General features: G+C 31.7%; 5 protein-coding genes across 5 annotated transcripts in view; 2 read left to right on the forward strand and 3 right to left on the reverse strand.

Annotated features, from left to right (window-relative positions):
• LOC148237864 (uncharacterized) overlaps positions 1 to 5,089 on the reverse strand; it is a 61,153-nt gene extending 56,064 nt beyond the window's left edge. Inside the window, exon 1 of the mRNA XM_088205562.1 lies at positions 4,652 to 5,089. The gene's annotated coding sequence lies outside the window, so the exon portion shown is untranslated. The remainder of the gene's footprint in view (positions 1 to 4,651) is intronic.
• Positions 5,090 to 9,325: 4,236 nt separating this feature from the next.
• Hpf1 (Histone PARylation factor 1) lies at positions 9,326 to 11,352 on the reverse strand. Its single transcript, XM_088205493.1, has 6 exons — positions 11,310 to 11,352; positions 10,379 to 11,126; positions 10,164 to 10,306; positions 9,868 to 10,103; positions 9,548 to 9,801; positions 9,326 to 9,481 (listed from the first exon to the last, which is right to left on the reverse strand). The coding sequence occupies exons 2-6, from the start codon at positions 11,102 to 11,104 to the stop codon at positions 9,425 to 9,427; spliced, it is 1,416 nt and encodes a 471-aa protein (XP_088061619.1). The 5' UTR covers positions 11,105 to 11,126; positions 11,310 to 11,352; the 3' UTR covers positions 9,326 to 9,424.
• Positions 11,353 to 12,185: 833 nt separating this feature from the next.
• Positions 12,186 to 17,801, forward strand: Rep (Rab escort protein). The gene is made up of 9 exons (XM_088205491.1): positions 12,186 to 12,297; positions 12,530 to 12,734; positions 12,804 to 12,890; positions 13,299 to 13,506; positions 13,570 to 14,030; positions 14,103 to 14,452; positions 14,518 to 14,666; positions 14,740 to 14,868; positions 17,080 to 17,801. Exons 1-9 carry the CDS (start codon positions 12,249 to 12,251, stop codon positions 17,422 to 17,424), a joined length of 1,983 nt encoding a protein of 660 aa, XP_088061617.1. The 5' UTR covers positions 12,186 to 12,248; the 3' UTR covers positions 17,425 to 17,801.
• Positions 17,802 to 20,764: 2,963 nt separating this feature from the next.
• ras (Inosine-5'-monophosphate dehydrogenase ras) lies at positions 20,765 to 23,270 on the reverse strand. The gene has a single exon (XM_088205492.1). It carries the CDS (start codon positions 23,146 to 23,148, stop codon positions 21,625 to 21,627), a length of 1,524 nt encoding a protein of 507 aa, XP_088061618.1. The 5' UTR covers positions 23,149 to 23,270; the 3' UTR covers positions 20,765 to 21,624.
• Positions 23,271 to 24,461: 1,191 nt separating this feature from the next.
• Positions 24,462 to 25,364, forward strand: mtSSB (mitochondrial single stranded DNA-binding protein). Its single transcript, XM_088205494.1, has 3 exons — positions 24,462 to 24,519; positions 24,587 to 24,671; positions 24,741 to 25,364. Exons 1-3 carry the CDS (start codon positions 24,505 to 24,507, stop codon positions 25,100 to 25,102), a joined length of 462 nt encoding a protein of 153 aa, XP_088061620.1. The 5' UTR covers positions 24,462 to 24,504; the 3' UTR covers positions 25,103 to 25,364.
• The last annotated feature ends 919 nt before the right edge of the window (positions 25,365 to 26,283 follow it).

Raw genomic sequence — 26,283 nt, forward strand, 5'->3', positions numbered from 1 at the left:
CCACATTTTGGTGAGCACCTCGTCAACTTTGACGTCAGATTTTCTAAAGCACCATTACATTATATCACATATACACAAACACGAGGATGCGATACAATCGAGGTTTCGCTAATAAATTGACCGATGTGCGTCATAGCTGACGTCGAAGTTTGACTGGTGCTTGTTAGTTTGCTCTGTCGTTCAGTGTTCATTGGATACACCTAGATAATTAGATACACCAGACTAGTGATTTTTAAACTTTTTTCAAACCCAATTCCTTTGGATAATATCTCATCACTCATAATTGATGTTTTTGGTCCTCTAAAATTAACACAAACAAACACATAATTTTTTTAGGTACATATCATATATGGAATTAATTTATATTTTTTCAGTTGTGCTAATGAAAATAATATAAACAAGCTTTCATTCCCAAAACATTGTATGCAGCCATTTACGATTAAGATTTTGATCGTGGAACTCTTATTTGAGCCATTCTTTGTAACTAAAAAATGTCATTATTTTGTATATCAGTATCATCTTTAAAGCGCAAATTAAAAATGAAAATATTTCGAATCTAATTCCTTTCAAGTAAATAACCCTTAAAAAATTAGATTATTCATATGACTTATAACATCATATTTTATTTAAATTAACAGAAACAATGTTGAGTTTTTCTTTAATTGTTTTCTTGAAGGTTTTTCTCAGAAAATATACTATGCATAATATAAATATATATATTTATTATTGTGTTTACGTTCTTGTTACACGCAACAGTACATTATGTAAATCGCTGCTCAGACAGACTTTAACAGTTCAATAAAATCAAAAATGTTTTATAGTATTAAATTATACGCAGTAACCGAAATTGATTGTCGAACATAGGGAATATGGATGGCAATTAAAAGCAATCGATTCCACAAATTCACCCATTACGAATCCCTTTAGAGGTCAAATAATATTTATTTTGAAAGCATGTCATAAATAATGATCATATATATTATGTATACCACATACGGAAGTTAATAGCTGTATCTTATAAATAAATAATATTGACTATAAACTGTTCATACCAATGTATTTGATAGCAACAGGAGGATAAATAGCTAAATTATGATATAGCTGCATATTTATTATTCGTTTATATTATTACCATAATATAAACGATAGAGCACTCAAAATTTAATTAAGTAATCTCATTAGAAATTCCATTACCACCACTTGGTAATTTTAACAATTATAAGAAGCTTCAAATGTTTTCGGATGAGAGTGGCGTATTTCGTGCCACCTACACTTTTACATGTATACCTTATTATCTATATTATATATATACAGGTGCAATTTTTTTTAATAAAATACACTTAAAACGAATTATTTTGCATTCGTATTAACACAGGAACATATGTCTAATAGGAACATATGTATGTATAACTCATCATATTATCAATTGCAGAAGTAAAACTCAATTGTTCGATGTTTTATTATTAAATAAAATAAGTTCCGATGAATAATTTTTCTAGCTTGAGAAAACACTGCGGGTGCTCACTACCAACTGTGGCACAACACGACAACGATCGTGAGTCGGCATTCCATAAAATGAATAGTAATGTGACTGAACATATATGGTTATAAGTAAATGGAAAAAAAATATATATGGCATAAAGTTTGTTGGATAAGGTACGTAAAATATTAATTTGTAATATTTTACTACATAAAGAAAATAATTGCACTGTGCGCTATTGGATTAATTCCTTTGAATTGCATCCAGTAATGTTTAAAGCGGATACGGTATTCCAAAAAGTATTAAACGCACTTGTTGCGGATATTTTTAGATATACTGTTGAGTACAACATGCATTTAGTTCGACACGCGTTTGGGCGTCGCGGATGTAATGAAAATGCAGTCAGTCCGAAAGTTCGTGCTAATTTAAATTACATATTGTCATAAATCATAATGCTCATTAAAGAGGAATATTGTAGAATGCTATGATCTTTATCACCATATAATTGAGCATACATATAAAAAATCACACACACAAAAATACACGTCTCTAATAAGTCGAAGACAAAAATTTGCCACTACGCTGCAAAATAAGATTTAAAATTTTCTTTAAATATGAACATACATATGTATATCATTGTATATCATTGTATATCATTGTATACCTGTAAACCCTCAGAATCTGAGAGATCGGAATTAGTGATTATTGCAATAATAATTTCAATCAACAACATAGATTACATATTTGTAGCTGTCCCTACACTCGCGAATTAGTAAATCAATTGTATTTTTATAAAAAATCAACCCGTATTACCAAAAAATGTTTGTTAAAAAATATTAAAGCAACATAATAATTGAAACTTCACAAATCAGATTTTAATATATTTGTGACAATCATTCGCAAAATGAGATAACAACGTTTCTCGGACCTACTTTAAAATTTCTGTTCAGCGTTAATCGGAATTATTTTGAGTTGATAATTAAGAAAGTATAATTAATATGATTAAAGAAATATTCACGCGCTTTTGAGTCATTTTCCATGTTACTTCTTCATTTTGCCAAGCGCCAGAGATGTCTCAAAACAGTCAATCTTGAGTCAGATAGAGACCAGATAGAACAGCGCACCTATTTTTAAGCCGCAACGCAAGAGTATTTGCCCGTATCAAAGTGTTATTAGCAAGTCAGCACCGTGCGGGCTTTCGCCCTTGGCCGGCATCCCCTTTTTTTTAAGATTCCACCCGCAAAAAGTCTTTCATCGACCTTTCGATTTTGGCTAATCGAGTTCTTATGGCATTCTCCGGAAAATATACCCTACCGCAGTGAACGTCACACTATCCAACTTTTACACACATACATTCGCGCGTGCTAGAGCCCAGTCACAAGAATAAAGTCGTATACGTCACACGAAAATATGATTGTGTGTTGTTTTTATTTCTACCTCCGCTGCAATAACGGTTATTATCGGGAAACTGCAGCATATCGGCATAGTTTGGAGAGCTTAGAAAATATCCAAAATACTTTTACACGTATGATATATTATTTAAAAAATGCAATTAAAAACATTTCAAAAATTAATAAAATATTTTTGTTATATAGTGATACAAATTACATACATACATATACTAGATATAAATTTACATACATACATAGAAAATATACATATTTTAAAATACAGTTAATTACATTTACAAAATAAAAATTCAAAATAAAATCATGGTTAAGTTGAAAGTCAGTTTTCTTTGGTTTCGTTTCAACAACACTATCACATTCTAATGATGTAGAAGAAGATTGGTAGTTCATTTTCAATTTTTAAAAGTCACTATGAAAAATTGTGGGTATCGAATCCAAAAACAGTTTGCTGTTAACTGGTACGTCAAAAATTCGTACTGCAATAATTTTGTAAATGCATTGTCAACGTATGCAGATGTATGCGAAAGAGAAGCGTTACATACGCTCGCTTGTTCTTGTTGAAGCGGCAGTGCTCATTTCATGGATTTTCGTCTGTGTCACATCGGTCTATTTCGCACAAAATAAAATATATGTAATATCACAGTAACTGGTTGTCAACTCCTACAATACGATTGTGTGAGTAAAGCGTATGTATGTTTTAGATAAAAAATGGATAGCGTGATAGCGTTCACTGCCCTACCGGCTGGTCTGAAACTGCAACCTTCGGAGCTGCATCTACGGAGTGAGGCCCTCCTTAGATACAGCAGCCTAAAGTATACGTTCTCTGATAATGTGGTTCGTAAACCGTATCCCAAGTTGCGTAGAGATTAGTATTTTTGGTGTGCTATATATTCTTATAATGGATATTTGTGATAAATAAAGTGTGCTGTTCAAATTTCAAAGGCTTTAATTGCGTCTGCTTTGGCAACCAAAAATCCCTTACTATAGATCTTCTATATGTAGTATATATAATATTAAATTAATTGATTTTATTTTTTTATGTACAATATATTATTATAGCCAACTTTAAATCCATTAATCAAATCATAAGCTTTTTACACATATATGTTTTTTATATTAATGTAGTTATTAATCGTTAAATGTCAGGGCGGCTTTTATAAATAACATGAAAATTGAACTCACGGCTATGGATCTTATAGTTTACGATATCTAAAAAACTATCAAAACACTGTAGGTTGTTTTATTCTAATTAATTAAGGTCTGGACTAATCCAGATTAATCATAAGTTTTATGTTATCATGATTCGATTTCCTCAGCAGAATCCAATTTTTATTTATAAAAATTCGCTATTATTAAAAATCTAATAATTGTAAGCTATAAAAATATAATAAATATAATGGACGTCTAATGTGTCACAATATTTACTTGTAACTGATACCTCGCTGTAACCCATTCATAATAAATAAATAATATTATATATAAAATTAGTTATCCTTTAACATATTTAGTTTTCAATTTAAAATAAAATGTTCACATATGCTAAGCTCCCATAAATATATACCATTGGTAGATTTTGCTGAGACTGAAGTTATTTCAAACAATGGTATGACTTATTGTCTGTTCAGAAAATCTCAACTATCGGATATTATTAAAATCTAGTCATAAGACTATTTTAGTCTAGTCATAAAACTATTTAGACGGATTTTATTAGTAAAATAAACGAAATGGATGTTTGGAAGATAAATAAATAAATTATGATTACCTATATCTGATCATGGTCCATCAAACCAACCACCTGAGGAACATCTCCTCTCGGCGATGATACGTCGGAAAATTCTCGCCCTTTTCGTTCGACACGGGCCACACGAATCCGTACCAACATTTCCGATACAAAATTCAATCATGGCACTGAACACACATCACACATTTGCGCCGAATGTTCTCCACTTAACCCCGCTTAGTATTACTATTATTTATTGTGCAGTCGCAACATATTTTATCTTTTGCATCAATTATTCTGAAACGTTCACATGTCGCGCGCAAGGGCGCGGATCGTTTTTGGACTAATTGGTCACGTTTTGATCACATTCTCCCGTTTTTGCTATAGTCGTTCAGCGGTTTCATGACTGCGGTCCGCGACGGGGCGCCCTCACACTCAATAAATAAAGGGTTCGTGTCAGAGAGGCGAATTTGAGAAGCGCTCCCGACGAACGCTTGCGAGAAACTGACCCCGGAAAACGAAACGAAGTAAAGCTGGAGCCGTGTGGAGCTTTTCCATAAGAGCGCTCATACACGCTAAGCATTTTCGTATCATTTTCAGTCTCAGGCTATACACGATTACATTTATCAACAATATGCTTTTAGAAAATAAGGATAACTTAATTTATAAGTAACACATAATTCCATTAGAAATAAAATTTAAAAAGCCAGGTCAACATTTACCTGAATGGAGAAGATTTGCGGGCACTACTTTAACTTGATTTTAATAATGGGGATGGTAAGGTGTTATGCATTCCTTGTATACAAAGTAGAAAAGTGAATACTCGTAGAGAAAGCGATCAAACATTTATAAGCTTTTGAAATATGGATTTAAAGACTTATGCTAGGTATCAATTACTCATTTTTTACGGGTCTATCTTAGGTGAAGCTTTACTGCAGTATGTTAAAAAGAGCAGTACATCAACCATGGTGCTGATTAACTGCTACTATGTACTTTATAAAAAATTCAAAATAAGCAAATACATTTAAGACCGTCTGCTCTTTTCATTGTTTATTTTTTCATATTTAAAATATATTATTTATCACTGATTTTTCATCTCGAAGTTTTAATTTAAATTTTATATTAAAATTGTAACGCGTATGGGTCGCGTGCGTCATCAACACAACCAAAGGGAGAATGTGTTAATATACACGCGCGCTTGCGCCCTAATTGCTGTACTATTTCAAATAAATTGTGCAAAAAATTATAATATATTACAACGACATTATGACTGTTATAATCTATCTTAAAAAAATATTTTTATTAAATATTGCTTGTAAAAAAATATATTTTCGAGAAACTCAAGGAGCGAAGATGAAAAGATGGGGATTAGATAATGTAGAAATTAAATTAATAATGAATTTTACATAAAATAGTTTTGAAATTCAGATAAAAAAATGGTCACACAGCAGAAATTTTAGAGATATATACTTTATAATTAAGTTAAAAAATTATAACTATTTCTGGTTTAATAGAGTGAATTAAAATTACACTTATAATTAGTAAAAATACAGAAAGAATTAACAATAATAAAAAATACATTAAAAATAAATTATTAAGTTTAACTTACTTAATTAGGTATTTAATGAAGCCGAAAAAAATAGGGGAGGGGCGCTGAGGAGCAAAAGTGAGAAATAATAAAATGCTGATAGAAATCATTGTCAAATATAATTACTGTGTATTGTGGAATTTATCGAAATTTAGTTTATCAAAAAAATAAAATCAGTTGACAAAATCAAACTCCATGTATTAAAAATGAAGAAGACTTCAGTCGTCCACAAATTAGCACAGTATGTATTAATTAATTAAGATTTTATAATTTCCTGGACTCAATTGTAATAATAGTTTTCTGAAAACAAAGATAATTCAATGCGAGAAAATTTAATGAATTTTAATCGTAATACAGCTTATTTGACAGATTTTAATAGCAAATTTATTTAATATATGTTTTATTTCCAGTTATTGACTTAATTTAAATTTTGAAATATATTTACCATTTTTATTTATAAAGAAAAATTTAGTAAAAATCTCTTTGTGAATGTGTTTTTGATTATTTTTTATTATGTATATATGTACATTGAATTTAAAATTAAATACAATTTTTTCACGAAAATTTCAAGTGAGTCATAAAAAAACATAGAACTAATCAATTACATTTATTTACAAAAATATGTAGAAATGTAAAACATTCATCAAACACCCTGTGACTCACACACAAGCAATCGGACAAGTTCCGAGTCTAGAGCTATACTCAATTCGACCCGTTGTTTATAATGTAATATTATATGAAAGTTTCAGATACGATTATTGCAGTTACCAGCGAGCACAAAGGTATCACAGCAGTAATCACTTGGACGCAGATCATTAAACTTCTTGGTGTTTTTAGGTAAAACCTGTTTTTGTGTCTAACAGTAAATCGTACAAATTATATTTGCCAAGATTAGTGAAATGTGTGAAAATTTTCTTCTTATTTTCTATATTTCAAGAAAAATGAAACACCTGTCTTTGCAAAAATCGTTCACGGTTTCCAAACCCCTGTTCCGCAAGTGGAATTGCTTTTGGCTATTTCTAGGATGAGTACTTATGACAATCCTTATACACTTACTATAGATTACGCCTATTTCACGGAAGGAGCTTTATGTGTCAATCATTTCTGAATGCCGTTAGACGGCGTTTGCGAACGCATACAACGTGCGAAACGGGTGTCAACAGAGGTGTTGACGCCCGTAATGGCCGATTTCGATTTACGATAAAACGTAATAGTCACTATCTTGACGTCGTTTATTATAGTTTTCCATTTGCTGTATGTAGCAATTGCCGCTACACTTTTCAGCCTTCCAGCGAATATCTTTCTGCTCTATGAGCACGTATACACGTAACGCTAAGTCATCTACTTTTGCACGTTGCAACGGTGGAACGTCGTGAATGAATAATGAAAAAATACAAGGGTCAAGAATGCTGCTATGTGGGACTCCCATTGGAACTTACGAGTGAAATTTTTCCCTCTGACTGCGACTCTGGAGGTTATTTCGCGCAAGCAGTTGTCATCTATGTGAAGTAGAAGCGAGACTTCAATATTTAGGGGTTTATATATTAAACCTTTATGCTAAACAGTGTCAAATTCTTTCTCATTGTCCAAAAGAGCCATACCGGTATATATTCCAATGTTGAACTTTTTAAAAATGAATTCAGCAACTCTAGTAACTTGGTGTGCCATCGAGTGGCTGGAAGCTGTAATTGTTTTATTATTTTTAAGGAATAGACTTCTTAAAGTATACCGCTCAAAGACATTATTTGGCTGATAGGAGAACGTTCCTTTCTTTTATTATTTCAGCATTGACATATTGCAAATAAAGTTCGGTGCATCTTTTAGATCTCTCCATTAGAGATTCTTAGGTATGCGGAGCGCGACTGACCGCTCCCTCCTCCCTCATATTATTGTATTCCTGATATATCTTATACGTTTCCTTAAATTTACTAAAAATGCCGAAGACCATGAATACTGATCAAGACACTCACGACAGCCCAAGTAGGTCATGCCCAGTTCAAATATAAAAAGCCGTAAAAAACCCAGATAAAATATTGTCGGATAGAAATCAAATCAGAAACCCATCAATTTGACGGGTGTCGTAAATCTAGTGTTTAACCCGCCGTTGGTCGCACGGCGGCGCAGCGCTCACCCTATCGGTTTTTTTGATGCCGTTTTTTTTGTATGAAACATATTAACTTGCGGGTCCCTCTACTTTTCAAGAATTATGTTTTCTTCAATATTGCAGGCTCAAACACGTGTTTACTAATTTGATATACATTTGGTTTTGCGTATTAGTTGTGTTATATCAAGGATCGAGAGAGAACGTTATTTACGCGGGTTAGATTCGTGCTGGAAATTTTATTTTTTGGTAGTTTCTTTTTATTATTATTTACTTTTTTGTTATTATTATTATGTTTTTAATTTATTTTATGAATATATTTTATTTATCTCTTTTAATACATAGTATAAAAAAACTTTTTTGAATTTTTTTTCGATTCTTTAGATAATTTAAAAAATTAAACAAATTTATCGCAAAATTTGCAAATAAAAATATAGCAGTATTTAGCAGAGAAACCTGACACTACGATAATTCATCACCCAGAACCAAGTGAATAGAATCGTCTAAAATGTAATTTTTGCCCTAGGAAAAAAATCGCAAAATCACCATCAAATGCCACATGTGCTATAACCCAATATGCAAAGAACATTCATCGGCATTATGTCCAGATTGCATAACTAGGTATTCAAGTAATCAAGATCAAAAATAATATATATTTTTTCATGTTATTTTTAAAGTTTTAGGCATATATTTAAAAAAATTATATTTTACTTTTAAAATATTTATTATTTTATTTTTCTGCTTTCGTTATATAAAGAAAAGTTTTAAAGAATTTATTTATTTTATATATATAACACTAAAATAAACCAAAAATAAAAAAAATAATAAATATTCAATATTTAAACTTAAAAACAGAAAAAACTGAGAGGCGGCTATTCGCTCAGGCGCGACCAACGGCGTATGCAACACTCGCGCGACCAACGGCGGGTTAACAATAAGAACCATGAGGCGGCTACGCGCTCAGGAGCGACCAAAAAGATAAGTAATTTACATGCGACAAACGGCGGGTTAATAAATAACTTATATTAGAGTGAAAATATTTATTAATTAAATTAGTCAAACAAACATATTTATTATGAAATAAATTATCAATTGAATTTTTTTAATTTAAAATAAAAATACATTTTTAATCCAAGTGATCAACACTCAATTTTGAACCTTTCCTTCGGTTTGATAGATGAACCTAAAATAATAATAATTTAATTAATATATTGATCATTAAGATTATTAATTATAGTAATTTATTTACTTTAGCAATTTCTCCAAAAGCATCTCTATTGAGCATATTATACGCAATTGTTAAAAAGTTTTCAGCGTATCCATGTAAAACAGATTCACCATAACAAAACATATCAATGCCTAGCTCTAAGCCAGTTCCAAAATCACATTCATCCGTGGCAATGCTTGCCATAGTCAGAATCGGTTGAAGAGTCGACCGAACTGAGTCTCTTTCCTTATCAGACTTTGCTTCCACTAGATTCTTCAATATTTTCTTGATGACATCTAAAAAACAATCATTATATCATCTAATGTTCAAAGTACAAATAAAGATTAAGGAAATATTTTTACCGTCTTTCTCAATCAGCGGTCTGTATCCCAATTGTGTTTTTTTATTATAAGGCACGACAATTCCGGCACCGTGAAATGTTTTAGCAACCACAGATCTCAATCTCTTCTTCATTTCTGCTGAATTGGTGTCCAATGTGAATTTATTTTCAATTGCAAATTTTTTAATTTCTTTCGCAAATGATTCAATCTCTGATTTACGAAAAACATTCTTTATATCTTTATTTTGTATATAAGATCTGAAATAAAACATGCAAAAATTAAAACTGTATCAAAAAGGTATAAATTACATTACACACAATAAGGCCCCAAATATGTTTTCTGCCATCGGTTGAATTTTACAATCGTTTCCTTTATTACTTGCAAGAAAATTTGGTAAATCAGTCGGAGAGTCTCTATAATAACCAATGTGAAATTCGTCTTCAGTTGACATTAATACAGTCTAAAACAAAAATAATGTTTCATAAATACATATTAAATAATTATAATATCATATATAATTATTATATTATACCTGAAATTCAGGTGGATCATAATAATGTCTCCAATGTATGAGATAATCGGATTTATTGTCTCTGATCGATAAATTTCCCTGAAGAACATTAAATGGTCCAACTAATGATAGACTTAGTCCGGACATGGCATTTTTAAATTTATCATCAGACGAGTAAAACTCCCAAAACTTATAGAAATCTTCTGGCATCTTAACCAAAAATTTATCTTCAATGAATTCAGCAAAATTTGATGGAACTGTGTGATAATTCATTGAAGTTTCTTTGTGCTTGTCTTCTTTAATAGGACTTTTTATTTGTGTAACATTGTCTTCATTGCTCGATGCCGTTGAAATCTTACAAACCTTTGTTTCATTCTCAATTTCTTTAAGAGACTCGTCGCCTTTATTATCCAGATTATAATCTATCAATTTAATACCACATTTTTCACGATTTTCTTCTTTTTTAGAGTCAAACTCTTCGTCGTTTGAAGAAGTTGCTGTCTTACAAACTTTCGCTCGATTCTCAACTTTTTCAAAAGACTCGTCTTTTTTAACGTTAAGATTTCCATCCTTCGGATCATCTTCTAGCTTTCTTTTATTGTTTTTTGCCATAACATTGAAAATCCCAAAGTTTTTAACAGGATGGTGTTTGAATTTTTTAGTATGTTCCGAGTTCTTTTGGTAACAATTGGGCGAATATTTACATAATGGTCTGTGGTCACTTTCAAAATTAAGTTTATCAGCCATGTTGATTTATTTGTGTATAATCCTACAACAAAAATATAAGCAAAACAATTGTATTATTCATAACCTCAATATTTTACATGAAAATCTGTATTTAATTGTAATTATTCATTAAATTCACATTATATGATAGAAAAACAGTAAATTGAAATATATTTATACAATTATATAATAAAAATCGCGTAAAAATTAAAATTTAGTCAATTACCGCCAACTCGATAAGTGACAGCATAAGCGTGTTGCCATATAGTAAAATGTACAGATTACTACCTATCTATATAAAAATAATATTGAAAAAAATATTTATTAGACTAATAGTTAATTATAATACCCACGATTAATTATATAAATAAAATATTGTAATAAGCTCTAATGAAAAAAAAAATTAAAAAATAATAATAAACCTATATTTTTTTTAATTTATCCGTGTTGATATTAATAATTTTGGTTTCTTGTTTACTGAACAAAATCAAAAAATTTTTGCGAAAAAAAATAAAAGCAGCTAACTCATATACGGCCACTCGTTGCGAAGTCTGAAATTGAAATCCCCTTTAATATTATTTTTAAAATAGCAATATTTGAAATATTTCGCAAAATTATTGACTCTTTTCGAGAGATAATAAAATATTGTTCTATTATTAAGGAATATTTGCAATACCCTTAAGGCAATTAAACTATCTTTTAAAATTAGTTTTTGAATGTCTTGTACAGCCTACAGGAGCGGGCGGTGAAATACTATCCCTCTCGATCGCTTGCATACTAAGTGACGAGAGTGAATGAGAGATAAGGGCATGGTCTTATCTCTCACTCATTCTCGTCACTTAGCATGCGAGCGATCGAGAGGGAAAGTATCTCACCGCCCGCGCTTGCAGCCTACCTCAATTGAAAGCGAAAGAGTATTATCAGTGTCGATGTTGGAAATTCCAACATCGATAATCCGAAAAATTACAAAACAATGCTCGGACAGTGAACTACTTCCAGTTAATTTTTGTATATATTAGCAAATTTTACCGTTTTTATGAAGTTCTTATAAACAGGCATGCCAAATTAATATTCTCAATTTACATATTTTTATACTGGCAACATTACAACAATCGTCAGTGACAGCTGCTGTTTGACATATCGTTAAACTGCGACGAATATCATAATGGAAGACGATTTACCGCTTGAATATGATATTATTGTCGTTGGAACGGGTAAAATAATCATTTAGAATAAAATTTCAGTCTGATTTTAAGTTTGAAAGACATGATTAAGTGTATTTAAATTACATTTTTATCTAACATTAATATATGGCATAAATATACACCCTATATATAAATAAAATATAAAAATAATTATAAATGATATATTTTAACATATATTCATGTAATATAATCAATTACAGTTACCATCCGTTTTATATTGATTGTACAATTAAATTTTAAGGTATGACAGAATCGATCGTAGCAGCAGCTGCTAGTAGAATCGGAAAATCAGTGCTGCATCTCGACTCCGACGATTATTATGGAGGCATGTGGGCGTCCTTTAACCTAGAGAGTTTCATAAAATTCATAGAAAATATTGAAAGCCAAACAGACGTTAAACCTAAGATTGGTATTTTTAACGTCTCTAATCAGTGGTTCATTAAAAAGTAAATAAAACTACAATAATACATATATAATTTACCTTTTGTATATATTTTGTTATTATTTTTCTATAGAAGCATTCCAAAAATTGAAGAAAATATTGAAGAGAGCGATGAATCAACACACATTACGAATATAGAAGTAGGCGAAAAATCTGAAGAGTAAGTTTTAATTTTATCAAATATATGAGGATTTGTCAAATGAAAACCTTTAAAGTGTGAAATAAAACACCACTCCATTATCCAATAAATGGTGAATAAAAATAAAGAATATAATTAAATTCCATATAAATTGAGAGCGCTAGAAATATCTTAGCCAAACACTATTCAAAATTTTATATGTGCGAAAGATTGCCTGCTTTTGTATAATATTGTAAAATCAAAGAATTTCACTTGGGCTAATGATTTACTGATACAACCCAATGATTATTGTCTTACATTATTTAAAATATATATTAATTGATATTTTATAGATAGATTTCAAGCTCACTACTAAATGTTCACACAATTTGAATTACCCTCAAATATAATTATTTTATTTGTTTATTTTAACATAGTAATTTGTTTTAGTACTTCCTCTAAAGAAGATGTACCTGTTGAACAGGAAGATACTCCAATCGCTCAAGAAGATTCTTCGGTAGTTAACGCCGATGATGATACTGTAAAAAATGGATCTCAATCTAAAAAATCACTTCCTAAAAAATACAAAGATATTGATTGGACTCAAGATGTAGTCAAAGAAGAGTATAGGAAATTCAATATCGACCTAGCTCCAAAAGTAAATGAATATTATAAAGATCTTACTTGAATCAATACTTTATTATCAATTTAATTGTTTTAGTTGCTCTTCGCTCGCGGTGAACTTGTAGAGTTGTTGATTTCATCTAATATCGCTCGCTATAGTGAATTTAGATGTGTGAACAGAGTACTTACATGGCTGCACGGCATCGAGCCTGTTCCTTGCTCAAGAGCTGATGTTTTCACAACAAAACATGTATCAGTGGTAGAGAAGAGGATGTTGATGAAGCTTTTAGTGTCCTTAATGGAATACAAAGAAGACGAATTACAAAAAAATGAAGAGTTCGAAAACAAGACGTTTGAAGAATACTTGAAGAGCAAGAAATTAACTCCGAATATTTTACATTACGTGCTATATGCAATTGCCGGAGGAGATACTAAAACACCATGTAAAGAAGGTATATCAAAATGTAGCTTGTTTTTGAGGAGTCTCGGTAGATACGGTAACACTCCATTTTTATGGTCTATGTATGGATGTGGTGAACTGCCGCAGGGTTTTTGCAGGTAATTTTTGAGATAATTATAATAATTAATAATTGTTTATATTATTTTTACTACACATAAATAATATTTCAGATTGTGTGCAGTGTACGGTGGTATTTACTACTTGAATCGTCCCATTGAAGAGATTAACGTGTCCGAGCCGACAGAAGATTCTTCTAAATGCGTCACTATTCACACTAATGGAAAGGTGCTGAGGTGTGAACATATTGTGATAGGTGTTAATAAATCTCCGCAAAAGTTTCTCAAAGATGTGGAATTCACAAAAGGAATATCTAGGGGTGTATTCATAACCAATAGAAGCATATTGGAATTTGAAAAGGAGTCTTTGACACTCCTACACTTTCCTCCTTTGAAGAAAAACGATAAACCGGTCACTGTGATCGAATTAGGGTCCATGACTTGCGCGTGTCCCAAAGGACTCTGTAGGTTTAAATTAATACATATTACTATATATCAGATTAGATTGTTAATCTATTTATCTTTTTAGATTTATTACACATGACTTGCGAACAAACTACAAACGCCAAAGAGGATCTACAACCGTATGCGGAAAAGCTATTGTCTTTTGAAGAGTGCGATTCGGTCAAATCCAATATGATGTATGATAAAAATGATGAGATAAAAATAAAACCTCAGGTAGTTTATTATTTTTAATCTTATAATAAGTATATTAAATAGCAACTTATTTGTTTTTGTCTAATACAATCAGGTCCTGTGGTGTTCTTATTTCAATATGACAAATACTGATCGTAAAGACCTGAATTCTTCGGCTAATTCTAAAGTCCTTCTGTGTAGTGGTCCGGATAACGAACTCGATTTTGATAATTCAGTAAAACAGGTAATGTTCCATAAAATTGCTTGTAATGATATACATTTTTTTACTATCAATCTGACTTTTAACTGAACTCCCTTATCTGCTTCATAATTTATTTTTGACAACTTGGCATTAAATTATTTTAATATTATATATACAAAGTATCAAATCGACAAAAATTCAATTAAAAATGTTTATTTTATCAAAGTAAATCTTATAGAACAAATTTGCAATCAGTGTATACTTGTATATGTATTTATGTACATATATTACATACAAACTGAGTTATCATATTTTTGTATATATATGTGTATAAAAAAACTAGAACAATTCATATATTTAATGTGTTTTTGCTTTTAAGTACAAAAGTTAAATTATTTTACTATTGATGTTTGTGGTTGAGACAGAGCTATTATCATTTTAACCCTTTCTGCGCCTTAAGCGTATTAACGTGCTGTGTCTGGGCGCATGAGGCCGCCCATACAAAATGATGGCATTAAAGCTCTTCACTTTTCAGTGGCGTAGCTAGGGTGTGTGCCGTCCGGGGCAATCCTTAAAATTGCCGCCGCCCCCCATACATTTTTTTGCAGGGTCATAAAATCAGCATTCCTTAAAATAATAAATTGCTTATTGTTAAGCTCTTGGTATTCGTAGATTTACATAAATTTTAGTTTATTCAGGGTTAAGAACCCCCATAGCTACGCCACTGTCACTTTGTACTTATTTTTTTAGCTAATATCAAGTGTTTTGTGTGACATAACATAATTTAACGCATAGTGACATCTCTTAAGATAATAAAAACAAATAGACAGATTAAATTGCAATTATTATCTATATTAAAGATCTAAATCAAAACTTCTTTTGACATTCAATGAGAGTCATTCAGGGTCGTGCCGTGCGTATTTTTATGTTACTAACGACAATAATATATTACAGTTGTAACTCACGCTTGTATTTGACGTTATTTTATATTTTATTATTTTTTAATTTTACTTTTTATAAGCTACATATACAACTCTGGATTAATTTTTTTATATATGTCTATATTTAGTGTACATATACAATGTTTTTTAATTTTTATTTGTTACAATATTTTTTTGCTTGTTTTTCTTATTTTTTTTTTCTAAAACTAATGTGACAACCCTGATATTATGTTTTTTATTCGTCTGCATTAAATTTGCTTGTACCTATTTTGTATATATACACATGTACATAAATACATATGTATCAGGGGCAGGCGGTGCGATACTTTCCCTCTCAATCGCTCGCATGTTAAGTAACGACAGTGAATGAGAGATAAGGCCATACTGACCGCATGCTCTTATCTCTCTCACTTAACACGCTAGCGATCGAGAGGGAAAGTATCTCACCGCCCGCGCCTGATATGCATAAACATATGTAAATATTTTTTTACGAAATATTATTATTATTATTATTATTTCTAATAGCTATGTGACAACCCTGGCATTTTATTTTTATACATCTGTATTAAATTAACTTATAATTTTTTTATATACTAGGTATGTACATATATATTTTTTAATTATATTATTTTTATATTTTGTAATGTGTCAACCCTGGTTTGGGAGGGAAAACATATTGTGTTTTTCTGGGTAAATGACAGTAAAAATGAAATATTGTATATTTATTATATACATCCTCATAATATACCATCGATACATTTTCGAAAGAAAAAAGTTTCAATAGATTTTGCTTTTGCTAGAAAATTCCCAACCTGCGGTGCACGTTCGTACTAATAGTTTGCGGCGTTTAAAAGGTTAAAGACTATCTTTTATTCCATGTAAAGCCACTAGAAATATTAGACTACTATTTTGTGCTGGAAATCCCCGAGAATAATAGCTGAATGACGTGATAATAAAAGGAACACGTTTATTAACTAGAAATACTATATATACATTAATCGTTTCTCAATTATTGAGGAAAATGCATAGATTTTTGTAATAAAAAAAAATAAAGAATGGATATTTTCCGTTGCTATGATGACACATGATGACAGAGAAAACCCACGACAATGGGATTTTTTTTAAATAAACAATACCAAAAAGGAAAATATCTTGTAATCAGATATAAATAAGCCATTTCATATAAAGTTTAATGGTGTGTAAATTGATGAAAACATGTCAATAGGTCATTGTCAGTATTCACTATCGCTTATTCTTAAGTGTGATAAGATGTTTTCGAATAAAACTATCATGATTAATAATTAAATTTCAGGCCCGTGAAATCTTTAAGAGCATTTGCGGAAACTCGACTGAATTTTTACCAAGAGCACCAGATCCGGATGAAATCGTTTTCGACGGCGAAGATGCTGATGTAGGTCCAGTGTTCGAAAAAGATATTGTTTCTTCTGCTGAATCTCAAGAAAATGCCCCTAAAGATCAAAGTGTCATTGAAGTTCACGAGGATAGAGTGGAGGAAGCTGAAGAAGTCAAAGATGAAGAATGCGAGGCGAATCAATCGTCTATTGATTCCCAAAAAAATGCAGCCAAAGAACAAAATTATGGTGAACAACAAGCTGAAGAAGACAACGTCGAAGAAGCCGAAGAAGTCAAAGCTTAATTTATATATTTATTATAAACATAAATAAAAAAATACCTTTGCTTAATCAATTATTGTGATAACCTATTTAAATTTAAGATTAAATCGCGCAACTTACATAAACATTATTAACATTGCAATTTATATGATTTGATTTTAAATCGATTCGTTCAAATACAGTGATTTTGCAATTTTATAAGTAAAATATGCAGCTTATTTATTTGCAATGATTATATTGCAATATATGGTTTGAGGATTACATGTTTTATAGCATTATTTATTGTATTATTATAATTAATTATTATAAAATATATATTTCAAGGATTTTTACATTCGTAAATTATATGTATGTGTATTGCTAATGAATAAAAAATAATAAATATTATCTTTAAGATAAACCACTTATTTGTTCATTATTTTCTAAACTGCATATTCTCAATGTTTGTTTTTCTCTCGAACGGAGCATTCTAGTGAAATTAAATCTTTATCAACGTCCTGATATAAATTTATAGATCAATACAACTTTTTATATATTATTGCGTAGGTATTCGTGTTGTTGCTAGGGGGAAGCTTTTGATTTCCAAGACTATTTAAAATATCAAAATAGCATGTTTAATGTTTTAAGTAGATTACAGTTAAATTATAAATAAAATAAGATAATGGACATAAGTATGAAAATTTTCGAAATAAAAACCGCTGATTTTTAATCAAAGCATTCATATTTACTAATAATTTTCGTATGTAGCTTTTGAATGAAAATATGTGTAATTAGTTTCAAATTTCTATTTTCCTTGACGGCTTATAAATATGAAAACATTCTTAATTACTGGCAGCCCTTGACTTTCGCACATAATTAGTTCCTGAAAATGTGTGCGAATGTAGAATGATCGAAAGTAGAGAAATGTAAAAAAACATCAAAAATTGTATTTTAAAATATTTATCAATAATATATTAAAAATATTTATTTATCATCTTATATAATTAAGGCTTGTTTAAGTGCTTTTATGTGTTTTCTTTATAAACTTGTCAAGAGTTAGTCGAATACAACCCTCTTTTTCTTTTCTTGATATAGAGCTCTATAACATGCTGTGTCTTTCTCAATCGCCCTACGTACTTGAGATATTCGTTCTCCATTAGGATCACATTCTTCCATGATAGTCAAAAATTTGTCAAGATGCATGAAGGTTTCATTCGTATTTTTGATTGTCAAAGTCTTAACGATTTTATCAGCTTCTTCTTCCTCACTTTCGTTGTGTATTTCATTTAACTCTTGTTGCTCAATTAAGTATTCATTTGACAGAGGTACTGATTGAGATTCAATAAAGGCATTAACATCTTCATTGTTGATGTCCAAGCTTAATTCATTCATTATGTCAACTATTTCATTTGTGATAGTTTCCGGAATTTCTTCAGAATTTATAAAATCACTCATCATTAGTAAAGATAATTGTTTCCAGGAACCTTTCATTGGTGACTCTTTTATTTCAGCCCACGAGTCTCCAATATTGTTTATTGGGCTCCATATATTATAGTCTCCAATATTGTTTATTGGGCTCCATATATTTTTGGGTGTTCTGGAGCATTGTCTAAGATTAATAATGCTTTGAATTGTAAATTTTTATTTTTACAATATTGTTTTACTCCTGGCATGAAATGAAAAGTGAACCAATCTTTAAATATGAACACAGTAACCTAGGCTTTTTATTTAATTTCCAAATGACTCGAAACAATTCTTTATCTTTCCCTTTCAATGCTCTGGGGGTTTTCTGCTTGATAAACTAACGTTGGCTTCTATTTTAAATCACCAGCTAAGTTTCCACTAAGAAGCAATATTAATCGGTTTTTACGAGGTTTATGTCCAAGGGTAACTGATTCTTCCTTCGATAAGAATATACAATATGGCATTTTTTTCCAAAATAAACCCATCTCGTGAATATTTGGCAAGGAGATCATTGTCCATCCACAATAATTTTGGACAATGAGGAAATAAATTATTTTGCAGCATCTTTACTTGCATCAGCCGATTCTCCAGTGAATTTAATATTTAATAAAGAATACCTTATTTTAAATTTGTCAAACCAACCATTACTTGCTTGAAGCACCGTGTTGGAATCTTATTTTAATTTAGTCTTCCAATCTTCATACAAACTAAGAGCCTTAGCTTGAATAATTAAAATAATTAAAGTTCTGATGTTGCTCATCAATCCACGATGACAAAGATCTTTCCATTTCATTCATCACTATGCCTTATATTTTGGAAACAATCTGTAAAAATATATTTCCATAATTTTTAACTAATTTCTTAATTTTATTCATGTTTTTCAAAATTGAATATATGCATGGTAGCGAACAATTTTGCATTATCAACAAAAATCTTGGAAAAAATTGAATTTTTAAAATTGTGCAAAAGTTGAGGACCGTCTGTATTATTATGGATTTATAATATTATTGGTCAAAGTATATTCAAACTGAATTTTGGTCAATAGGAGGGCGTAAAAACAATTATCACTTCTCAGAAGTCAAAAATCCACGTCAAAAGCAATAAAATCGTGTCAGCGGCATTGCAGTGGGAATGCTTGGTAACGAGCGATCCCACTGCAACGACGGTGGCACGATTTTATTGCTTTTGACGTGAATTTTTGACTTCTGAGAAGGAATAATTGTTTTTTGCACTCTCCTACTGGTCAAAATTCGGTTTAGATATACTTCATCTAACTCGAAGAATGTTTCGATTATAAGGTCTTAATATGAACGCTATATAACCGAGCGTTTTAACTGCGACGGCACGATTGAATTTTTAAAGATGTACGAAATATCGAATTGTGTGAATGTCGAGGGCCGCCTGTATCTAAAATTATATGCTAATTTGGAGCAATATTTTTATAAATTTGCTCCCATCCTATTTAAATATAACATATATTTATAATCTTCATGGTTGCTGGCATTTATGAATACAAATACGTGAAGAATATCTGGCGGATCAATCATCACCGAATCATTATATTGTAGAATGCAACAGGAAAATATTGTATTGAAGTAACTAGCGTTTGATTAATTTTTATATCAATTTATTACCTTGTATTGTCATATATTTTATTTTCACGGTAAGGAAAATTAATTGAATTTATTGAATATAAAATATGCAACAGGAAAACATTGCATTGAATTAACTGGCTTTTGCAATATCTGTTTACATTACACGTGTATTGCTACTTATAGTTAAATTCATAATGTTTAATAAGCATGTATTAAGCTATCATAAAACGCAATTTTATTACTGGAACGTGAATAATTGTTTATCAAAATATTGCAAAAACTGTGTTATCTTATGTTGTTTGCGAAATAAATATAAAACACACAATTGAAATATTGTTATTTATTTCTGAAACAAATCTTGTACAAACAGCGATAGGGAATGTTTCAATGTAGAATCAACAGCGACAACCTTTGCCGATCTAAGTACTATACTTTTTGTATATAAAAAATATGAAAAATAAAAAAAAACAAAACATAAAAGTCATCAAAAACTTTAGTTAATTTAAAAAACAATTTCTATTAAATATAGGTATATTATGCCAGTAGCACACTAAATATACATTTTTATCAATCCTTACTTCTAAATATACACATATAATATGACTATTTTTGTCACAGAAATTGGTACTTGTATGGTCCGAAAGTTTACACATAAAAAAATGTTTTAAATCCAATAGGGATTTTATAAAAAATAAACAATTTCAACGTTTGACAACCTCGCTAATTCGAGACATGTATAGAGAACTTTGAACATAATACCCTGAATCCCAATTCGAGACGGTCTAGGAATCTAATATACAATTTGGCTTCCGTGTATAGTATAATATATAAAAAATGTGATGTTTTAAACAGTATACTGATATGTAGTTTAAACAATGAACAATAGTGTAACAATAAAATATAAGAATTAGATTCTGAGGCAAGATTGTACTGTTACAATTTTGGCACTATATATGAAACTTATTCCTAAATTTTATATCAACAAATCCTTGAAAAATATTTCATATGGAATATAAAGTTAGCTTATCTTACTGATTTTCATATATCGAAAGGATCAACATGGATAACTTTATAAATATTATATATAATAATATATATTTAAAAAAAAATGAAAATCGGAATGCTATAAAATTGCGTCCAGAGATTTACAACTCAATAAATTAGCAAAAAATCACAGCGTCATATTTAAAACAATCGCTTTTCGTATGAGAACAATCCGTGTACGTTGCCTTCGATCTGAGCCGAGTGAGTGCGCCTCATGAATCTCAACTGTTCGTTTTCCATCATGTCGCTCAGCTGCTCGACGGATCGAGCGCCTATGTCTTGGCAGCTGTGCTGGATGCCCGATTTGAGGTAGGGCAAGAAACGCAGGACAGACCCTTTGTCGATGATGCTGCCGGACACTCCCTGCGCGACGCGATGCTTGTCTTTCTCTTCGTGGAAGTAGCGGCTCATCGCCGATCCTTTGCCGTCTCTGTGCTCCATCGCTTCCAAGCTGCCCATGCCTCTGTATTTCTTCAACCGGACGCCGTCCGAGAAGAAATATTCGCCCGGAGCTTCGGTGGTGCCGGCTAACAGAGATCCCATCATGGCAGCGGAGGCTCCCAACGATAGAGATTTGACAATGTGACCGACCGATTGTATTCCGCCGTCTGCGATTACCGGAATATTGAATTTGCGGGCATAGGACGATACTTGATAGACAGCAGTGGCTTGAGGGCAACCGCAAGCCATTACTTCTTGAGTGATGCAGATGGATCCGCTGCCCATCCCTACGCGCAGAGCGTCCACGCCGGCGTCGATCAAGTTCTTGGCTTGCATCCGAGTGACGACGTTGCCTCCTATGATATCCACTTTGGGATAGCGCTCTTTGATGAATTTGATCATCTCGATCTGAAAGACGGAGTTGCCTTGAGAGGAGTCCAACACGAGGACGTCTACGCCGGCCTCGACCAGTAATTTGAGACGAGCTTTGTCTTCGAGTCTGGTGCCGATGGCAGCACCGACTAGTAATTGTTTGTTGTGATCCTTGGACGCGTCCGGATACGAGCGAGCTTTCTTTAGATCGGTGCGCGCTATGAGAGCTATCAGCTCTCCGGCTTCGTTGACGATCGGCAGCTTGCCTTTCTTGCTCGTCTGCAAGATGGAATTAGCTTCTTCGAGCGTGATGCCGGACTTGGCCGTGATCATGGTGCCGACGGGGGTCATGACTTCGTCCAGAGTCAGAGTGGGAGTCGACTCTCTGAAGTCTACGTCTCTAGACGTGACTATGCCCAGAAGCTTCTCCCCGAGCTTACCGTTCTTGGTGACCGGGTAACCGGTGAAGCCGTTCTTCTTCTTGGCCGCCACGACATCAGCCACGGTGTCGGTGGGGCCCATGCAGACGGGGTCGCGAATGAAGCCGTGCTTGTACTTCTTGACCTTGAGCACCTCGTTGGCCTGGTACTCGGGCTTGCAGTTGTGGTGGATGATGCCGATGCCGCCGCAGAGCGCCATGGCGACGGCCATGTCGGCCTCTGTGACGGTGTCCATGGGGGTGGAGACGAGTGGCGCCTTTATGGTTATGTTCCTGGTGAGGCGCGAAGTCAGCTCGACGGTGTCGGCCGAGAAGTCGATGTAGCCGGGCAGCAGCAGGAAATCGTTGTAGGTGAGGCCCTCGCCTCTCGCGAAAAGCTCCCTGGCGGCCAGTCCGTCGGCGGTGACTTCCATGGTGCAGCAGTGCAGCGGTGCAGCGGTACGTATTCAACGATACGTCGTCGTCGACTGCACGTGGCGCGAGTCGCTTCCTCCGCGCCGACGATCCTTGCGTTTTCAAATTTTATCGTCTATGGTCGGGCGCCGCGGAACTTGTCTATGGACGATGCGCAACAAAAATAATAATTAAAAAGCGACACTTTTCACCACTAATAAAAACAACAAAAATATATACGTTACAAACGTTTTTTAAAAATTACATTATCAATTTTAATTTCTAAAAATATATATAACAAAAATTAAGTAATTATATTAGGTTGTGAGATACATTCCCTTTCGATTGCTCGCGTGTTAAGTGACGAGAGCGAGGGAGAAGAAGTGGGCGTGCGGAAAGCATGTACGCGAGCGAGCGAAAATGAATGTATCTCACTGCACGCGTCTTTGAAGTAGTCATTATTTTGGTGTTATAAAACGCTTTATCTTCTCCAAATCAAGGCCTTTATATCATACCAATTATTGAATTTATATTTTGAACAATTAAGTCTAATTGTTTAACTGTCGAGAGACCGAAATATTTTTAATATAGACAATGCTATAAGATATGTAAGATCTCAGAAACAATAGGGAAACTATTTTTGAAGAGAATCATTATTTACGTTGAGAAATAAACTCTTCGTAATAGCCAGAAGAAATCAGGACAATGGTTAGACTGCAAGAAAGCTCCAAAACCGAGTCTCTTTGCATCCGAAAAAATGTAGCGACAGTATGGCGGTGTTCTGGGAGAGTTTACAGCATAATCAAATTGTAGGAAAATTGAAATCATAAATTTAAAATTAATTTTAATAATAAAAATTCACGAAAAACCTATGTGCCATTATTTATGGGTGCCACCCAAGTCACTGGATTCTTTGTGTATATATTTAACGAAGTTAAGATCCCTTTGTTTTATATTATTATGCAGATTTTTTATAGATTGTGTTTCGCTTTTAATAATAATATTTACAAAATAAAAAAGCTTTTAGAAAAATAAGTTTTTTTTTTAGGAATCAAAGAGAGTGGGGTCATTATTAATAGGATGTGCTTAAAGTCACAGTTAGCTTTAATCAAATTCTTTACTCAATTCGCAACTCTAAAATGATTATGAAACGCTGGTTGATGATTACTGCAATTTATATTCAATAATATTGCCTGAAATAAAATAGTTTTATTATAATAAAGGTTAAGAAAATGAGAAACGCATAGAAAATATTTTAAGCGTATTTGGAGGCACTGGCTGAGAATGTAAACTTGCGGTAGCTTAGACAGCTAAGAAACGTCCCGATACCTACACATAACCTCTAAAAGTTTGGCGGCTACCGAACGCGCCGAATCATGTTTCGAAACAAAGTATGTAACAATAATATCTAGCACCCTATTTATTAAATATTATTCTGTTAACCGTATTATATCGCAGGTTGTGGGAATTATGAATACCGTCGTAAGGACGCAAACTATTCACACTTCGCCATTGAGACTGGATGATGTAAAATTGGAAAAAAGTAGGAATTTCATCCTTACGTTTTTTTAAATATTTGTTTATTGAAGTTAGTAACATAATGGTATTATAGGTATAAATCAAGTCACCTTACTAGGAAGAGTAGGCAACAATCCACAAAAAAAGGGCAATGAAGAGCACCCCTTGGTCACATTTTCTTTGGCCACCCACAACAACTACAGATATGAATCTGGCGATTTGCTGCAGAGAACCGATTGGCATAAAATTAGTATATTCAAACCGTATTTGAGAGATACTGTAATGTCTTATCTTAAAAAAGGACAGCGTGTGTTCGTCTCTGGCAAATTAACCTACGGAGAATACAAAACTGAAGATGGTCAAATTAAGTCTATGTCGTCTATTGTGGCAGACGATGTTATATTCTTCAATAACAGCAACAAACCATCTTCCGATTCATCTGAATCATCTGAATAATTCTACCTACTTTATGTTTTTGTAACGAAGATATATTTTTATATCTATATTTTTCAATATCGGTAATCTCATTGATGGTCGATTTTATTTTTTTACATTAAAAATTGATCGTTATCTGATTTTTTTAGTTTTTAGTACAAGGGTATTCCAATTCTCTTGGATATATGTATGTGTAATAAATAAGTTCAAATATGAATAAAAATATTTCCTCATATGTTTAGTATTAGATTTAATATTACCAAATAAAGAAGCGGTGAAGTCATTTGTTATTTTTATTTAATCCTTCCTCATCCGTAAGTCAATTCAAGATTTTGCTTATTTTCATTTCTCCATTAGAAAATATTTCATGTCGATTCAAATTTTCAACACTTAAAATCTAAGCTTAGAATCGAGTCATTTATATATAAAACAGCATTGTATTTGTATCAAAATTATGTTTTTTCAATATTAGAAGTTGGTTGACTACATTTTTGTAGGTGAAATAATGAGATAGTGTTGGATCAATTATTACCTAGTAAAGAAGTGGCATAAAGGTAATTTTTCATTAGCAACAAAAAAATATTTATTTTGATCTTTCTGATGAAAAAAAAAAACATTTTAAAATAGTATAAAATCTAAACTTGGAATTTTTATAGGTGTTTTTCAGTTAAATTACATATTTATAAAAGCATATTTTATTTGTATAGACGATTTAACCATTCAACATCGGTTAGTAAATTTAATTTTTTTTTTTTTATATTTAATAAATAAGTTTTAGTTATGCGTAACAATATTTTATCAAATGTGTAAGATTTATTATTACTGAGATGTGGTGTTTTTTTTTTTCAGTGGTAGCTAAATATCAAATTATTTTGACAAAAATACTTAAAATTTATCCAAGTTTTGAACCATTTTACAGTATTAAGAATCTAACCTTTCTTAGTAGTACAATATCTACATTTAGAATATTTTTCTTTTTGAAATAAAATCTAATTTCCAAACCATAAATTATACTATGTGATATTTTTTAATTTCAATTTAAATATTTAAAAAACTATTATATAAGTGTATTATGGCAAATTGTCTACAACTGAAGCCATAACTTTTTTCAAACTATTTATAGTTAGTTTTAGGTAGATTTAAAAAAAAGCAGTTTCTTGTCGACCATGGAATCTTAAGTTTTGCTTTTTAAGGGGGGGGAC

Source organism: Plectrocnemia conspersa, unplaced genomic scaffold (assembly GCF_051122295.1).
Source record: "Plectrocnemia conspersa isolate PC_06_02 unplaced genomic scaffold, ASM5112229v1 ptg000002l, whole genome shotgun sequence".
NCBI classification, from domain to species: Eukaryota; Metazoa; Arthropoda; class Insecta; order Trichoptera; family Polycentropodidae; genus Plectrocnemia; species Plectrocnemia conspersa.